Source organism: Mizuhopecten yessoensis, unplaced genomic scaffold (genome assembly GCF_002113885.1).
Source record: "Mizuhopecten yessoensis strain PY_sf001 unplaced genomic scaffold, ASM211388v2 scaffold716141, whole genome shotgun sequence".
Classification (NCBI taxonomy): Eukaryota; Metazoa; Mollusca; class Bivalvia; order Pectinida; family Pectinidae; genus Mizuhopecten; species Mizuhopecten yessoensis.
Window position 1 is genome coordinate 13,319 of NW_018479968.1, and position 19,967 is coordinate 33,285.

The 19,967-nt window shown below is 37.0% G+C and overlaps 2 protein-coding genes across 3 annotated transcripts; both read right to left on the reverse strand.

Annotated features, from left to right (window-relative positions):
* Window positions 1-440: 440 nt before the first annotated feature.
* Window positions 441-2,671, reverse strand: LOC110441825. Its single transcript, XM_021485090.1, has 2 exons — window positions 1,892-2,671; window positions 441-934 (listed from the first exon to the last, which is right to left on the reverse strand). The coding sequence occupies exons 1-2, from the start codon at window positions 2,654-2,656 to the stop codon at window positions 929-931; spliced, it is 771 nt and encodes a 256-aa protein (XP_021340765.1). The 5' UTR covers window positions 2,657-2,671; the 3' UTR covers window positions 441-928.
* Window positions 2,672-7,491: 4,820 nt separating this feature from the next.
* LOC110441820 lies at window positions 7,492-13,403 on the reverse strand. 2 transcript variants are annotated; one of them, XM_021485087.1, is made up of 6 exons: window positions 13,335-13,403; window positions 12,592-12,801; window positions 11,970-12,037; window positions 9,110-9,194; window positions 8,419-8,549; window positions 7,492-7,832 (listed from the first exon to the last, which is right to left on the reverse strand). In XM_021485087.1, exons 2-6 carry the CDS (start codon window positions 12,746-12,748, stop codon window positions 7,659-7,661), a joined length of 615 nt encoding a protein of 204 aa, XP_021340762.1. In that variant the 5' UTR covers window positions 12,749-12,801; window positions 13,335-13,403; the 3' UTR covers window positions 7,492-7,658. The 2 variants fall into 2 exon arrangements, with proteins under 2 accessions (XP_021340762.1, XP_021340761.1); XM_021485086.1 differs by having other exon boundaries at window positions 8,419-8,552.
* Window positions 13,404-19,967: the final 6,564 nt, after the last annotated feature.

The following is a 19,967-nucleotide window of genomic DNA, read 5'->3' on the forward strand; positions in this document are numbered from 1 at the left end:
TCCAGCGACCGTGCCTCTTAAAATATCGGTCGTCGACTCCGTTATTAGCGGCTGTCGTAGCCCCTCCCGCTCGAAGCGAATGCAAGCCTAACTTAGCCTCACCGGAGACCAACCTCAATCTTTTGAGCATTGCCTCCTTAGCTCCTGTGTAGCTGAGTGCTTTGTTTTTGTTAATAAGCTTGCATGTTTTTTCCGGAGCGATAAACTTGTTTAAACAAAAAATCTTCCGATCCCAGACTAATTTCTGCCGATTCTATGTACCTTAATAACATCGAATATGGGCAAGCAACCGTGATGCCCTTGCTTATCACTACCTCGTGGCCGAAACGATACTGGTCTGTTTCGCTCTTCCTAATGACTAACGCTAAGTATTCGCCGAATAACTTCACGTCGGAACAATGTAAGCTACTAAGCTCGTTAAAACGTAAAATCCCAGAGAAACAAATTAAAAGCATTGACAAATCTCGTACTATCAACAAGTCGTTTGATTTAGAATATGTCCCACACAAATTAATCAGCATGTCACTGGTTACCGGTTCCTTCTTACAAGTCGGCTTCCTTGCTACACGTTTGGATGTTTCCACCAAGCTCCGAATGAATGAATTAGTTGTAGGGTCCGGGTGACCGTTGATATTGTGCGCCCATTTGATGGCGTACGTCGCTGATGTCACTGTAGAAAATGTGGATCCGTTATCTAACAAATAGTTCAAATACACCGCTACGTGAATCGGTGATGCAGGAAGGGCTGAAAAACAATGAGCCGAAATAAACTGCTCCCACCTTCTGAACGCGCCATAATACTTTGAGTTTGTGCTTATACTCCTACTCTGTAACAGCCTACCAGCCATACCCTTAGCCATCTGGTGCAGAGAGGAACCTTCCGCGATGCCCGAGGCCTCCAATGCGTCGTTTATCGACTTCTTCAATCCTATGCCTGTTAACAAAGAAAAACAAACGTATAAGCGTAACGTATACGTGAACCGGAAACCACTGTCCTAAAATACTATCCTAAAGGCAATCATGTCAAAACCCAAAACACTCCTTCCGAAACACCCGTTTTTGCCCCTCCCCCTTGAGGTGACCTCCGTGTTTGAAAGCAGACGATAATCTGCGATAAAACCCTCAAACGCTGCTGCGGGGCATAATATTGGCCAGTATGCCGCGCTCTCCCATAGCGGGACAATCAGAGTCCCGTGGGCCCCTCGCATTTCATTTTAGATATAACCTGACAAATGAGCCTTGGGAGTGGCACTAACCAGTTGTTTACCCCCTGCCATGTAACTGTGAACGAATCCATGGCTTCGGTGCCCACGCACCACCACCTGGAATTAAAACGTATGCACTTGCTGTTGTAATCCATAGCAAAACGATCAACTAGNCATGTAACTATGAACGAATCCATGGCTTCGGTGCCCACGCACCACCACCTGGAATTAAAACGTATGCACTTGCTATTGTAATCCGTAGCAAAACGATCAACAAGGTGTGGCCCCCAGCATGCCTCACATAAATCAAACACCCATGCCTGTACTGACCAGTCGTCACAATCCTTACACCTGCTTAAATAATCTGCAGTTTCGTTTCTTTCCCTAGGTAGCCATTGCGGAGTGATGTCTATGCTATTTTCGTGACACACGTCATTTACTTCGCGTGCTATAACCTGTAAATCTGATTTTCTACTCCCTGTTTTCACTATGGAACAAACGTTCTTGTTATCAGTCAATAACTTAACATGCTTACCTCTGATCGAGTCTACCTTGTCAAAGATTACCCTTTTCATAGCCTCCAACTCCCTCCAAGTTGAGCTATATGTTTTCTCTCTTTCGTTCCACGTGCCTATTGATACGCGGCTGTCCATGTGGCACAAATTCCCTACTGAGGGGAGACTTACCTCTTGACCCTGTGAGAGTGTCACAGCTGCCTCGATGTCGCTGACTGCGTGACCACCACGAAGCCCCCCTCCATGAGGGATGGAAATTATACTACCTCCGTGCGGTGGTCCCTGGTTCGGAACACTCTTTAAATGTACCTGACCCCCTGAGGGTCGACCCTTACCAGAGGAACCAAACAACTGGCCATCCAAAAAAAACCTGGCACCCGCGGTGCTGAGCCCTTGACCTCCACGAGGTCGCCCCTCGCTCGGGGTACTGCGAAACTGAACTTCCGTAAGCTGACCCGCGCCGGGTATAGCAAACTGCTGGCCTCCTGAAGGCCGCCTAGCCCCTGAGATAAACTCTCGACCCCCCGAGCCGACCAGGGTACTATCATCAAGACCTCCTGCAGGTCGCCCCTCATAGGGATTACTACTGTAGAATTTACGTGTATCTGCAATCCTACCTGTGTCGTCCACCAAGGGGGACACTACTGCTGTAACAAGCGCCACGCCTTCATGCGATATGTCTGTGTCAACATGGTCCGTGTCTAACGGTAAACTTTCCCACGTGCTACATACCTGTGTGTTGCGTACGACGTCACATTGGACTGGTCTATCTACATGCTGTAGGTAGCCCCCGTATCCTTCTCCGGACGTGTCGGTGCAAACCACGACGTCACATTGTTTCGCCACGTGTTCTTTTAACTGAGAGCCATTACTGTTAAAAGTTTGTAAGTTAAACAACCAAAACTCAATTTCATCTAAGGCCCCGGGTGTGAGCATAACACACGCGTTCCAACTAGCTCTGGCCGACACACACCTGTATAGCTCGCGCGTGCGAAGTCGCGCTGGACCGACCACGCCCTGCATTGATATGATTCGACCAACGACGCCTGCCACGTGCCTAGCTGCATAAATAAGCCTACCCCTCTGGGTTACCTGTGTCATAGTACCTGACAAACAAAACAAAAGCCTGTCAATCCGCTCCGACGTGATTCTAACCACGCCCTCCTCCATCGCCCGCGTGTATCCTATCCACGTGGCGAACTGTGACGCCACCCACTGGCATTTGTTTTCGGCTATCACGAAACCGTAATCTGTCAGTTCCTGCCTGACGTACCTGCTAGCCTCGTTGGCTCCGCCCTCTGTCTGATGACCTCCTATACCGTCGTCCAGGTACATGGCCAACCTATGGCCTGACGCGCGAATGGATTTGACCACCTGTCGTAAAACTTTGGTAAATACGTAACCCGCCGTCGCTATACCGAAAGGGAGAACATTATAGACGAATGTTAGCGTTTTGCATTCGATTGCGTACTCGAAACCTAAAAAAGTGCGAAGTTCGGGGAAAATCTCAATATGGTGATATGCCGATTTGAGATCAAACGTAAACAGATAATCGCCTGTTTGAAGCATTTCCCTAGCTACTCTAGCATCATCGTATTTGAATCTGAATTTATGCAAGAACGGGTTAATGTGCCTACAATCCAAGACGAGACGTGGCTTACCGGATCTATTGTACGCTACCGTTAACGGATTTGTGACCCGGGTACCTAACGGGACTTCTGAGACGCAACCCATTCTTAATATTTTTTTAATCTCTGTCGCGACGAATTCGGGGTTATCTCGTGCCGACTTATTATTATGCATGTGCGCATCAGATGGTATCTCCCTGAACGGAATTTTATACCCTCTGTCGATGATTGACAGTACCGTCTCGTTAGTACCTTTGTCCAACCAATACCGTATGTTACCTTTTAATCTACCAACCGGTGAACTCTCGATGTCCGAACATTTACCGTTATGAGTATCGGAATCGACCGCATCCTCGTGCTGACCTCTGACCTGTACAGGCTGGGACGAAATTGCCCACACTTACCTTGTTACCGGTGAACGATTCGAACCCCTGTGTAATAAAAACTTTACTTATCTTATAGCCCGGCGTATTTACTGTGGCCCCTGAGGCTCCCGGACACTCCTGTCTCCAATGGCCCATCTTCCCGCACCCAAAGCATGTGCCCGGCCTGAAACCGCTCCGGGGAAGGCTATTGCCCCTCTCCTGCGTTGAGATGACGTTAACGTTGGCGGGGGGTCTCGTTGCTGTCGCAGCACGGCTGTACGGAGCGTACCTGCCCCTGCCCCTGGTCGATATAGCTTTTAAAACCTTAGCTTTTCTGTTAGCTCTGGTTTGGGCCCGGTCCATCTTCTTCTCGTTTTCGGAGTCGGACGCTATGGGGTTTATTATATATTCGTCCACAGTTTTCCAACCGCCCTCTGAACTGTCGGCTAACTTTACAAGCTTATTGCGATAGTCTATCATAGCCATACCTTCCTCAATAGAAACTCTGGTGGCATCGCCGTCCGTAGTCGCGGTGTGAGCAGCCTCCGCTATTTTAGCCCGCACTTTCCCGTTGAACTTATGCTGTTCCTCACAACTCCTGCTCTTGAACTTGTAGGTGTCCGTGTTTAGGATAGTTTGCTGTATTTTTTCGGAATTATCATTCATCTTCTTTTCAAAGGAATTCAATTTTAAAGAAACTAAATTGTCCAAGTGAGATAGCATCTCGTTTTGCGAGGTACTAAGCGCACTATGTAGTTGAGCTGAAACCTGCGCAGATACCTGAGTACGAAGATCTTCCTCCATTTTGTGTTTGACCGCACTGGTAGAACGACAGCTAGAGAATGAACTCACCCCGTGTACGCCACGAGTACACCGGCCCACTGGCCGCACGTGCCGCTCGTGCCAGAGAAGACAAATAATTCCCTCTATACTCCGAACCGCGGGAATATTTAATTCCGACACAATACAGCACCAGACTGTTATATTTTCTTTTTCAGAAGATTAAAAACACTCTATGATTAACATTAACATTTGCCTGTATTTTGAAATATTGAGTTTTGAATAAGAGTAATAATTTTTTCTTTGATTAACAGATTCAAATCGAGGTACGTGGTGATGGACAAGAATCCTACGCATGGACGTTGAATACGTGGATTGACACAGAACATCTGTCAATGTTACTTGTTCCACAATAAAATTATTGACAACTATCATGTGACATTCTCTGTCTATCTATATCTTTTCCTGCCCATTTCACTGTCGTTCTATTGGTCTTTCTATCTCCATATGTTTCTATGCCCCCTTCACTGTCTCTCTATCCGTCTTTATATCGCTATATGCCTTTATGCACCGTTCTATGTCTCTCTGTCTTTCTATCTCTATGTCTGTCTGCCCCTTTCACTGTCTCTTTATCCGTCGTTCTATCTTTTATGTCTTTCTGCTCCTTTCACTGTCTCTCTATTCATCTTTCTATATCTATATGACTCTCTGTCCCTTTCACTGTCTCTCTATCCGTCAATCTATCACTGATCCTTGCATATTATCAAAATCTGCCTTTCTGTTTCTGTCTATTTCTCTCTTCCACTTTTTTCTTTAAGGATTTTTTCCTTCATTGTGATGTTTGCTTGCAAAGCTGTGTCGTTCAAATAGATCATACATGTCAAATAAAAACAGTTTAATGTTTATTTTTACGTTTCCTCTGCCTGTTATTTTTTTTTTTTTTTAAATTTACACGTTATATTTAAAATTTAAAATTCCCGCCTTTTCGCAAGTCCACCGAAATTTGTTCAATAGTTGGAACAGCTTGTTGTATCTTGTTGATTGACCCACAAACATTACTTTGAAAATTTAACAAATACCTCAATTTCATTCCTTATTTCAGTATCAATACAATTTTGCGCATGGATAAATGTATAGTTTATACCGTAGTCAGACCTTGGTCTTGTTTGTTGTAATTGTTACGAGTAGTTTTGGAATATCCAGGGTATATGGGTACCATTTTTTATGGTCAATATAGTGTTAGTATATGGGGTAATGAAATTGGTCAGTTGGCCTGGTTAAAGCAAGATAGCTCCTGAATCAGGATCAGGATCAGGTATATGTGTGCGATGATGCCGTCATGTAGGTAAACATGTCTGTTAGGGGGTCTGTTTATATTTTTGAAACATGATTTTGACATGTTGTGATGATTTATTGTGTTACAACGGAATCTAGTTATTTGTACTGATGTTGTGGGAAACGGCATAGGTGTCCATTTCCCCGCCGAATACCCTATCTAAGGGAGATATCCTCATTCCTAGTATTTTCAGTTCAGATTACTGTTTTCTTGAATCATGTTGTTATTCCATAGAAACATAGGTTATTCGATATTGTATACTAGTGCAGATTCTCTATGTTGACTTTGTGATTGGTATTTTGACGCCGTGCTACTTTGCTAGTATAAATGGCTGTTTAATGCGAGTTAACTCCCTTGGTATACATTTAGGAATAATACAATGTACACGGGATGGAATGTATGCACTCTCATTTGAATGTAAATATATGTGCGATATGAAATCGAAACATAATATTATGTTGTTATTCATTGAGATTATTAATAGATGAGTAAGATATGGATAATTAATCGTAAATTTATTAAGAGATAATGGTGAAATGTGTGTTTGTCAGTATCATGAATGTATAATGACATATTTCATGTAATAACTGTTATATTCAGCTGAAATTGTTAATTTTCCTTGTCGAAATAATGTCGATTGAATAGTTATCAATTATTATGCTGTTTATTATTGTAAATATGATCAGATCATATAATCGCAAGTCATTGTAGTTGTGACACAACTATTATGGATCAGTTGGGTTTGTTGCAGTGGATGTGACAGTTTTTGAGCTATGGTGACGAACTATTTATAGTCACACATTTGAAGTCATTATAAAAGTGGTAAAAGTGGTGTTTAAGCTAAATGGTTTGTTTCAGTGTGTTGATTATAAGATTATAGATAATTCTAGTCATTGTATTTGCTAGTCACAACTTGTCACATTCCTTGTCACACTTAGTCACATTTTGTCATTTTTACTGAAATTGTTACCCTAGACAGAAATAAAGCCAGTGCTAATGTTGTTGTACTTTAGTCATTGTAATGTTTTGTACAATGCTGAGAAAATCTTTCCAGAATACACTGTGAAAGTAACCGCTGCCACTTGTTGTTATTTTCAGCCGAGAATCCGACAAGTTACATAATAAAGTTTTCTTTTAATATTTTCTCGATTAATTTATACATTGACAACTATATTGCCAAGACTATAATCTGAAGAAGACTCTCTTGGATTTCTCGAACCCTTGAATATTATATGTCAGACACACATTTTCAAGACATAGTGAATATGTCTTTTATCATTGCGTTGATACTCCATTGTTGATGAACTCCGGCATGAAACCTTGGTCAGTTAAAAATAACGCATTTATTTAGAATATCTTAACACTCAGATCAGCCTCTGATGTAGCAAAAAGCGTTATCACTTCAGTGGTGGATCCAGAGGGGTTTTTTGGGCTTCAGGAACCCCCCACCCTGAGAGTTTTCTTTAAAAATCATGTATTTTTACCCTTTTCCTCAATTTCCCCCCACTTGGAAACACCCCTGGAAATTTGGAAACCCCCCAAAAAAGGTCTCTGGATCCGCCACTGCACTTAGTTTAGTGTCATATACCTTCATCAGATACAGAATTATAATATTGCGTTCATATACGGTTTTTAGTTAATGAATAACAGTACAACTTTGAAAACATAAGCAAAGATTTTATTGAATTTCACAAACTTTTGAATTTTATTGTATTTGATGGACATAAAATCCGACAGATACATCTCAATCCAAAACGACCCCCTGTACCCTTATCATATGTTGTAGCTTGTCGTTGAGTTGTGTGACAGATGGTTAAACGACTGTTGACTCATCTGTAACCATTCCCTCGGCTAGAAAGGCATGGCCTATAGTAGTGATGGAAGAACTTTAAGCATTTGGCAGATGGATCACGATGATACTTCTGACATAAAACATAACTGTTGAAGCATTTCACCTGGTAATCCGGAACATACTCGCCTGGTTTACCAGCCACACACATATCCTGACAAAAGATTTATAAAAAGTGATCAGACAGGGGACGAAACTTGAAGGTACGACATAAAAACAAACGTACGTTTAAAAAAAAAGATGGAAATAAAAAACAGTAATTAATGCGAAGTACAATGTATAAGTACGTTGGTCACGATCAAAACGTTTTTTTAATTTACAAACTAATTGCCATTAGTTATGTATGATTTAAACAAGAAAAAGTGTTTTTTGGCACTTACCAACACTATGTTAAACTATGAATTCAAACACGAAACCTTTTTTGTTTTGTTAAAAATTCATTCTCAGTTAAACTTCAAATGGCAAGAACATGTGTGTTTATAAAGTAAATGAGAAACTGTAAAATACACTATCGAGTAAAATTCGTTCGAGGAGTGCCTTAACCTACATTTTGTACGTGTTAATCGTTTGCGATGTTATGGAAGCAGTGCCCTGAAACTATATTGAACAAATGATTAAACAACATTTAACATTGTGAAGACATAGGTTCATATAGTGTTAACAGTGTTTACTGGTCGATGAAACGCTGTCACAAACATCACATGTTCTCTATATTTAGTTTATAACTATCTTGTACTCACAACACATTCGCAGTCGTAGCCACCATTACCGAAAGCAGTCCTTTGTGTGCATGCGAGGTCCTTGGATAACACTTTAAAGTCGCATGCCTCCATCCTAAGAGAAAACCCTCCGTAGCCGAAGGAACTCCCGCCTGCTATTTGAAACAAGTTTTAACAACCAAGATTAGTAATACATGTAATTTAGTATCTCGTTCACTCATATACGAAAACGATTTGTAAAATGACAACCGTCTTTAATGCATTAATATATTGAAAACAATCATATATCTGTTGGTTTTGTTTTCGTTACCATTGTTTTGTTTTCGTTACCATTGTTTTGTTTTTGTATTTTGTTTTTAAATTGTCCAGGTAAATGTTAACTTTGCTATGCTTTCTGCAATAAAAACTACATTTTTAATATCTGACAACTAGCTACACATTTCTAGTGAAAACCTTTTGCAATAACTTATCTAAAATATTGATAGTTTCCAAAAAATACCCTCCACAAGTACACATATAAAGAGCCGAATTCTCACGGAATCCTTCATGGTAAACTTTCTGAATAGACCACAAATAAAAATCATATCAATATTTTAAAGAAACATTGGACTCATTTAGACCACAACTTATTTTCGAATATAACAAAACCTTGAATTACATAACTGTTGACATCACAGTAAGTATAGTGTAATGTATTACACATTCTACTTACCGAGTATCATATACGTTTTTTTGACTTTGAAGTAAGATGGACAATCGGTGTAAATTGTAAATTTTCCATGAATAGGTAGGTTGTTCTGAAACAAATTTAATTGAACAGAATAATACTAAAAACTCTCAACAAAGAATCCGGAGCAACGCTAATTGTTTCGGAATAGTGAATGTCCCATCATAACTATATATAATTCAGTGAATAATAGATAGATGTACTTTATTAAGAAACAACAGTTTCAACTGAACATTATTTGTCTCTTACCAAGTCTCTTACCAAGTAAATGCATATGCCGTTGATTATGATTATCAATGTATTCAAAATTCCATGCGCTTGCATCCCATTTTCTACTGAAGTACGTAATTAAATACCTTTATGTTTTTTTTCTTAAAATCTTCTATATAGATTGAGAAATTAAAGAAAAAAATTAAGCACAATTGCATCACACCCCTGAAGCTTTCGACAACATTTCCGCTTACAATTCTTAATTTATATATCACGAAAATGTTGCTTTATCCGAAAACGATATCAAACGACAATTTGTTCTTGTATCAACGATAGAAGAGACCAAATTGTACAAAAGTGAACTAGTTTTAAATCAGAAATAGTAGGCTAAGTATCCAAATTATCAAATGTCACCAATGTGTCTAATTGCTACGTGGTTGTTATATAACCAATCATCACGTTTGATTTTATCTTGACGAGGTGTTATTTTCCTTTTGATGTGAATATATACTAGAGCATTGGTCATCACTTGGGATACTGTACAAATGTAGATTTTAGGACCAAATTCTATTCCTCAGTATTCTTGATGTCACCAAAATCGTTCTAGCATCCACATCAGAGTAAATATACTGAATGCTTCTTCATACAACTATGAACGCTATTGAAGTGAGGTAAAACTTGGCGACTGGTCAGAGCATTGGACCAAGAATACCTTCCCTTTCCTTGATAAGGAAGCAGGGTTGGTAATACCTGGCGGTGCGGCGTTTGTTTTATAGAGAATAAGACTTATGCTAGGTGTTTGGCCGTAACTTAGTGAAAATGGCTAATGTGCTTAGTATGTTTACAACAACTTTGTTTTTGGAGTACATGTAATAAACAATATATGATAGAGACATACGTACAATAAATGATAATAAACCTCCTATTGCGGTAATATGCTTAGATATTATGTATGTAACATACAACTTACACGGAACTAGAATAACGGGAAGGCAGGGAACTACCTTTGCATTTATGTGGTCTGAAGGTCAATGCTACAGTAGGGTTTTCTATTAAAATTTCGGCTAAAGGAGACAGCTTATCAGAAACGTTTCGAAATACACAGGAAAAAAACGTTTCTCTAATGGCTACTTTTGAAAATTACAGGATACAATTCAAACAATCGTTAATGATTGAATTCCTTTACCCCGATATCCTATATAAACAAACAGTAGACACGCATATCATTCAAATTCGGTGTATTTATTTATCAACTAATGTTTATACACAACGAACATTTCATGTTTTACAGCGTGTTATAGCACTGAAACAGCAACATACAACTTATCTGAATAAACAATCAGTACCCACCCCGTTGTAGACATATAGTTTATATATCATGTCATGTTTTGTGTTGTTTCGAGTTCATTCAAAATTCATGACTTGAAGTTTGTGCTTGACCCCCTCCCTTTGGTGACCAGTTATAACCTCATTTATCTTTTTTTGTTGAAGTTTGTAGTGTAAGTATTATTTGACGTCCATTTTGGTCGCGATGGTGGTATCGTTTTACAGAGATGTGTACGTTGTATGTATCATATGCACTTAAATAAAACCATTCTACCCAATTCGCTACTATGATACAGTTAAATTAGTATACTTACAATTTTAGATAGGCCACATACATGCAAAATAGCTGTATTGTAACAGTGATTCTATTTTAGTAAGTAAAATAGAATCACTGTCTCAAAATCAAAACTGTCTGGGATGGGCTTATATCAACTGGAAAGGCTGTTTTGCCAATTTCAACAGTTTCTTACCAACTATACATTTATGTCGTCACAACTAAAAGGACGTCGCAATCCCAAAAACAAATATCATCATACCATAGCAATTTCATCTCAACGGGTTGTTAGTGATTTTATACATGGCAAGTGCAATGGGAAAGTAAAGTCGATATGATTGACGTAAACTCAACATGTCATAATGCAAATTTTGTGCGAATGTGGTGAAGACATTATCCTATTACGTAGGATAAAGCATTACAGAAAGTAAGAAGAGTGACAGGCGAAGACAGCTGTTGTTTTGTACAATTTCCTTAAGTCTCGATTGTATAAGAATACAGTTAAAACTGAAAAGGATAGCAACTTAAGACGCTCGCCAATTCGTATCGGTGTATGTATTTTGTTATTGTTGATTAAATGTCAAATATATCGAACAACCTTCAATATGAAATATTATAAAATAACTGTATGCATCAACGACCTAGTCTATAGTGACGTCATATGTGTATTAATATCAGCTACTGTAAAAAATAATTTTATTATATGATCATTAGCAGTGATGTAGTGTCAAAATGTAAAATTAGAGCGAGAGAGTGAGATTGCAAACTTCGAGAACATCACTTCTAAAATGCTGCACTGAAATAAAAGATTTCTAATTGTGGATTTATCTGTTATTCATTTTCAAAACTCCTTTTCAGTAAGTTGGGCGTGTCCGACTTTTCTCTAAAGGTATTACGCTTTATACTGTCTAATACCAGCCGAACGAATTTTTGGATGTATTCATGGACATATTACATATCATGCATTCCCCATTGGAAATAGCGTAGCTGTATCACGTAAATGTTTTCTCTTGCACTCTTATGCTTGAAACTTACTTTGAAATCCTTTATAACTGATACCACGAATGTGTTTCCTGTTTGTTGTTCGGCCCTTATCTTGAGAGCTAAAAATGAAAAAAAAAGTGTCTCGAACCGTCTTAATGTGTAACAAGAAGAACTATTTTACATAGATACATTCGTAACAATTTTGGATCCATACACAAAAGTATAGAACAAGGACAAAACAGTAGATGTTTTAGCGGGATAGCGCTGACAAGTCATTGGCTTATTTCCTATGATATCCATTACATAAAACGCATATACAAATTCTATATACTATGATAAATGATGTTCATACATGGCCAACATGTGTATATAGTTATTACATGGCAACGTGATAATAATAACATAAAAAAAAAATATGGCTAAATATGCACATAAAAGTTTTGAAAACTAATTTAAATCGGTCATTTGAATTATGACATAAAGTCCGGAAACAACACACGACAAAAAGACATCAGGGAATGTTCCAGAAATAGTGAAATTTTAGTATTGTATCAATAAAACATATATATAGGGTGATGGGTAAAGTATACCAATTTTATTTTGCCTTTCGTAAATCAATATGTTCTGAACGTAAAGTATACTCCTTTTTACAAACATCCTACATATGACTTACCATACTTAGCTTTACAGAATAGCACCATCGGATGCAACTCATTTGTTTTATCCCAACACTGTGGACAGCCTCCGTATCCGGCATACCCCCCATACTGTGCCAGTGCTGCGGGCAGGCAAACAACACATAACAGGCTGACCAAAACACCTACTCCCATGGTAGTCACTAAGGTAGGCTGCTCACTAATATCCCAAGTTGTAAGTTGGGAAACTAATGAATTTTTAAAAATAGAAACGTGTACAATTCAATGTTATCTAAACTCTGTCTTTTACTTATGTCAATAAACGTATAAACATATTAAAAGCGTTAACATCTGTTAACATTTCATGATATCGTTTAGCCATTAAAAAGACTTTTCCGATCTGATCAAATATAACGCCGAAAAACAGGATATTAAAATTGGTTCCATGGCGTGGAATAGAGCTTCCATCTAGACAGTTTCCGGAGATATACCTCATAGTTTGTTTTACTCCAAAATGGTATTGAAAACAATTTCCTTATGAGTTGCATTTCAATGTTACGTGGTGAAGGTTAATCAAAAGGTTAAGCTTGCTAAAAAGAATGTAAGTACTATAGACGAGGAAAAGTAATCCAAATATATAAAACCGGAATAGTTTGTATCATTTCGTTTCTATTTTGTTATAAAACTGAACAAAAACACTTAAAAATAAGCGTTCTCGTAAACAAAAGCATTATAAAATACAAAACTAAATCCGTTTGTTAATATAATGCGTTATACTTACTCTATTTTTTCTGCAGACCAAGTGAGCAACGAGGTTGTTATGCAGACCTGTGTATTTAACTAATCCCTAACGGCGACAGCTGACATTGGCTAGTGTGGAAGAGCGCCTCTAATTCCTTACTTAATATGCTAATATTGGATCACCGGAACTTGTAAATACGCATGACCGGTTGATCCGATTACGTTGGCCACACCCACGAGGAATTCATCTTGTTTTTACATTATTATTTTCAGTAGCGTTTCTGGATCGAAATCACGATTTTAATAGGAAAATAAGAAAATGCAGGATCGACTAATATTGTTATGTTTCAAAATATTACATCGATGTAGCACATGGATGCCAGATATTAGTAACTTTAACAACAATCACAAAACACCAACACAGTTAAATGCTTACAAAACAGACAACATATGGAACTTAATACATATGAAAAGTGAAAACAACGCGAAAACCCATTTAACTCATGTGTATAAATCAAATGGCATGACTGTTTTTCTTGTTTAATTTAAATCTGTGTGCTGAGGGTTTAAACTCCTCGAAACAGACAGGGATTTATTCGGACGGTGTTTGATGTAGATAATGCTACACACATATATATAGAGGGAAGAGAGTGGAATATCAGGGATATATTTGTATAGGACTCAAACAACTAAATCATTTACTGTATGTTATTACCAAACATTTTACCTAATACCTTTAATATTTGAAGTTCAAAACTTGTCATCAGTTCCTTATTAAACTCCTTCAGTGGCCCAGTAATTAGCCGGAACTTATTTCAAATAGGAAAAACAAACGTATGAAACACTTGCTGATTGGCTGATTTAGTTGTGTGAGGCCTTAAAGGACTCACACAACTAAATCATTTACTATATGTTATTACCAAACATTTTAGCTAATAACTTTAATATTTGAAGTTCAAAACTAGTGACAAATGTCTAGATTCATAAATACATCCTTGCAAAGGCTGTAAAATGACTTTTTTGGTAGGTTTAGTGGCATATTGGAGTGTCACAGCGCCAAGAAGTTGACAACCAGAAGTTTACAAGCAAAACCGGTGACCAAAAACAGAAACGCCCCCAGACATTTTGCCCCTGTGCAAATCCGCACACAGACAAGGAAATATATCAAAAGTAGATATTTTTCAAAAGTTAAATACCTGAACATTTCATTTATCTAAAGATCTGTCATTAGTTCCTTATTAAACTCCTTCAGTGGCCCAGTAATTAGCCGGAACTTTTTTCAAATAGGAACTACAAACGTATGAAACACTTGCTGATTTGCTGATTTAGTTGTGTGAGTCCTATATAAGACATAGATTATTATATCAGTCATATATTTGTACAACAGAGATAAATTATTATATCATAAATAGATTAATATATCATAGATAGATTAGTATATCATAGATAGATTGATATCTCATTCATAGATTAGTTTATCATAAATAAATTATTATATCATAGATATATTAGTATATCATACATATATAAGTATATCATAGATAGATAAGTATATCAAAGATAGATTCGTATATCATAGATATATAAGTATATCATAGATAGATTATTATATCATAGATAGATTCGTATATCATATATAAATTATTATATTATAGATAGATAAGTATATCATAGATAGATAAGTATATCATACATAGATTAGTATATCATACGTAGATTAATATATCATAGATAGATGATTATATCATGCATAGATAAGTATATCATAGATAGATAAGTATATCATAGATAGATAAGTATATCATAGATAAAATATTATACAATAGATAGATTATTAAATCAGAAATAGATTATTAGATAGATTTGTATATCATAGATAGATTAGTATATATATATTTTTTTATTTTTTTTTACAAGACAAGACAAAACATATATGACATTGTTCATAAATACATGATTGTTTATACATATTAAAAAAAGATAATTATCATCATCTGACATCATCATCATCAGACATCATCATCATCATCATGATATTATTATTAACACATAAGCAGATATTAAGCAAAAAAATGCCAATGCCATGTACATACATAAGACATACACTGAGACACTGATGCAAAAACAATATACATAAACCTATGACATCAAACACACAAGAGCAAAACCAAATAAACTGAAACAGAAAATAAAAGAAAAAAAACAAACCCCACAAAACATTACAGGCGATTGGGAGCAATCCTAGGTCATTATATTTTAACTTAAGCCTGGCGAATTAAAAAACATAGGTATTAGAGGTAGTTTGCTTTGTTGGCTTAAAAGTTATCGTTATAATAGAAAACAGTATGTAGTCTTAAACGGTCAAACTCGTCACGAATTTTCATTTTAGCTCGCCAGAGGCTCGCTAAATTGAAAAATTCTTAGACTCGTTTCATAAATATCATATGAAATGGAAACTCATGTAAGATCCTATATGTAATACGTGCTCTTTTGTTAAAGTCATATATATGTACTGTATGTTGTTCTGTTAAAGCCAAACTTACAAGCAATATGTGATGTTTGTTTAATTGTGAAGTACGGGTTAATTTGTTCGAGTCATACAAATATGTACTTTTTGTTTTTGTTTGTTTAAGTTATACTTATATGAGGACTGTTTTAATCTTACTCTAAGGTACGTCTTGCTGCTTCGTTGCCACTTCCCTGGTTCTCTATTCTAGGACGTGACATTACCTCGATTTAACCTTGATTAACATGACGGTACTATCATTATACTTTCTCAGCATCTCCTTGCACGTATGCTCTTTGTTTATACGTTGGCGGTTACGGTTTTGTGACACTTGCTTATTCACTTGTGTTTCTTTTTGACATATGTTAAGACCCATCAACACTATGTCTTTTTTTCTCTCTCTTATCCGTGAGATTCAAATCGGAGCGTTCCATAATTAATGACAGCTAAAGATTATGGCATCACGTTTGATAAAACAAATTTGTAAATGATTAAGTACACTATTTATCCAATCGTAAGCTATTGTATAAGTTAGGCAAGGTTGGCCAAAAGACACTTCATCACTATCCTGTTTATAAACTGTGATCACCCCGTAGTAGGTCTGGATAAACTATTGACTCTGTTGAAGTTACCGGTCCGATATGATAACCTGTAATATTATTATAGATGTTAACTTCCTTTGCTTTTTCGTTTATTTTAAAAGCCGTATACTACGTTCAGGAACATGATTATTTACCACCCCAGTGATGTGGGCTTCAGAAAGTAAATGTATTTGTTGAACAAATCGGATCATGGGCCAGCTGATGCTTTCAGTTTCTTCAATATAGCATAGATAATGTGGATATGAAGACGAATACTAGGAAAGGGCGGGACAGACAAAGACCTCCTCAATGAAATAGGCGGTGACCGGACGTGATACTGTAAATAACACAGGAGTACTACATGTAATGCAAATAAAAAAACACGTCATGTATTTCCTTCATATATGTATATTTATAACCAAGTATATATATTCAAGGAACTGTTGTTTATTTGAGTGCATCTGACAGAACAATATGTAAAAATACGAACAAATCAAACATATGTATTATCACCTTTTTGTTCTATGTATATACAGGATCCTTGCATCGAATCGAGCCATTTAATCTGACATAGGGTAAATAACAGGGATTTGTAGTTAAAACTACGCTAATTTTGAATGTGCCGACAGGATCTTGCAAGTTATAACCTTGCACACTCCTAGGGCACTAAGGTGTAACCTTAAGACTTCACTCAAATGTTTATATTTACATCTCCCACTTCTTCAGCTTATCAAAATCTATATACGTATGCGTATACATTAGCGTATACGCAACGAAAAGGGGCTTGGCTCTTTGATACCATTTTCAGGTGTTGCGCCGTTCACGATTCAGCGAGATAATTGTTCGATGACATTTATTGTTTGGTTCCTTCAACACCAGAAACATAAAACATAGATCCATGATGTCTGATTATACAACAAAGGGATGCTAGCAAACTCCTTATTACATGAATGAACATAGGGACGTTCGATATCGTCACTACCAGAGCAGTGTGTCATAGGGTGTGCACAACGATCGTTACAAATGAACAAGTTTGTTCGAGGTGCTACTAATATTACCTATAATATAATCAAAAATCTAAAAGCGCTGAAAAGGAGAAAATCAGTGTTTTTCACTACGTATTATCTAAATTTACCCATATATCGATGTAGCTACACTTAAACTATATTATCCTTGCAACCACAGCTACCGTAGTTACAATCGTAGGAACCCGCTTCGAATGATTTTTTCTTTGTATAGCATGTGAACATTATTTATGATGCAAATAGAAGAAGTGACCTGTGTAGAGAATTACACTTGGTAAAATACAACTCCAAATAGTGTTACATTTATGTAAAGATTGACCTGCATTTTGATGGCCATACGGTAGTATGAACCAGTTGGCAGCGAACATATTCTTTATGGAGTGCTAACGCGCACCATAGAATATGTTCGTTGCCAACGACGCTGTATTCTATCGTATACACCGTCATAATTCAGGTCAATCCTGAAATACATGTACCACCATTTGGAATTGTATTCTACCAACTTTTACTCTCTACACACTAGGCTAAATCCATGAATACCTGCGGTAACACATTCTCGAGTTGGAGGCCCGGGCAGGGCTCGGGTCCTTTGTAATGTTTCTATGTTTCATGTTCGCTTACTAGTGTACATATATGTGCATTGATCTGAAAGTTCAAGAACTACATAATATCCTTTTTGCAACGTGTCTAAAATAAAGTATACTTATTTCTGGTTTTGAGAAACCTAAATATCAAGGAGACATGTAAAACATATTTATTTTCATAATTAGATATTTAACATACAATGTACATGTAGTTCAATCGTGCCATCATCAATAATGCTACAACATTAAAGACATAAGACCTTTTAGTTTATATAAAGAACACTGTTCCTCTCCTCTCTTGCTATAGAATACTTAATGTATCGCCAATAGCAGTTAAGTGTCTCTTTAATTGACGACGTTATTCGTCGTTTTAAAACAAAAAAAAGTATTGAAATAGTTTTATGGAGATCTGTGCTTTTTGGTTTTATTAAAGTCAAAAGTAGGGTGACCAGAGCTCAATGGAATGTTGACAGTTACTTGTTACTATCATTAGAGTTCGAATAAATCCAGGAGCTTACACAAAGACATACTCCAATAGTGTCTCTGTTTCTTCGACATGTGTTGGTTTCCCATCACAACGCATTTGTGAATCCAGAGATATATTTTCTATCATTATATACAAATATATATTGATTATATATATTCTACCTAGTATTATGCCATGAAAATCGTTTTCGCGTCTATCTCATTGTCCATACGCCTATGATAAGCAAGGTGGCCTACATCATATTATTGTTAAAATTAGACCGTTCTTTTAAGCGTGCAAACATTCGTCATGTGATGCCAAAATATCTTCAATTCCCAACCAGATGCTCGTTTTTATTATTTCTGATACTGCAGGTAATTGTCTTCTTTTGTCTATTTAACCGATTTTTGTTGTTGTAATTTTCAGTCGCTTTTGGTCTTCAAACGATAAATCATACACGCTGACGTCATGTATTTTCAAACCAGGTACTGTTTTCAATCAAACAAATCCACCAATCTGTCGACATTGCTCTTCTCCACATGAAATAGGCATTTGACAGATTTACAAACACAATTCCTAGTCAAATTCGTGGTGAAATCGGCGTAACATCCTGACCGTGAACTTGACATTTTTAAAGAAGACATGAAATAGAAACGTTTGGTTGTCCGTAAGCAAAACCTTAGATACCCTTATTCGATTATAGTCCCGCGACTCACTTGTTTACATTTGCAAGGACAGGTTCTTAATAGCGCGTTGATCTCTTGGAAGTAGTACATGTACGCGCTTGGTCTATCATCTAATCATACATGGCGTTTAACCAATGAAAAGTATCGTTACATCGAAAACATACATATAGCAGAACTTCAATATTCTACTAACTGGGTTTTACTAGTTTCCAAGGGATATTCTATCCAGAGAACAGAATAGAAGATCCCCAGTGTTCCCGCAGGGAATCAGTCCGAGAGCAAATTGGCATCAACATTTTCATCGTCCGATGATATTTCCAAAACAAACAATGTTTTTATGACATTCAAGCAGTTCGATATATAAACATAGACATAGGTCTCATCAGTTACAACAACATTATGATTTAATAGTGGAAATGGGTCCGAACAAACAAATGTTGGATGGATGCGTTTTACTTAAATAGATATTTATATATACTTCTTTTTGTTTATGTATTTTTTATTGTATTATTGTTTCATGGTGACTATTTTTCTCTGTTTTATGTTGTGGTATGTACATTTTCATGTTCCTGTCTTGATAAAGTGGCAGATCGCCCTGAAAATTTGACAAATTTGTTTGTCTACACTGTCATTACTACGTCTTTGTCCTTATATAAACACACACACATATATATATACATATATCTTATTCAAGTTTCCCACTCTAATGGCAAAATGATGATATAATGACGCTACTTATACAACATGCATTCTTAGGTTTCTAATGCATGGCCGTAAATAGTGACCCTCGTATAGAGAGGGAAAAATAATCCATTTATCAATGAC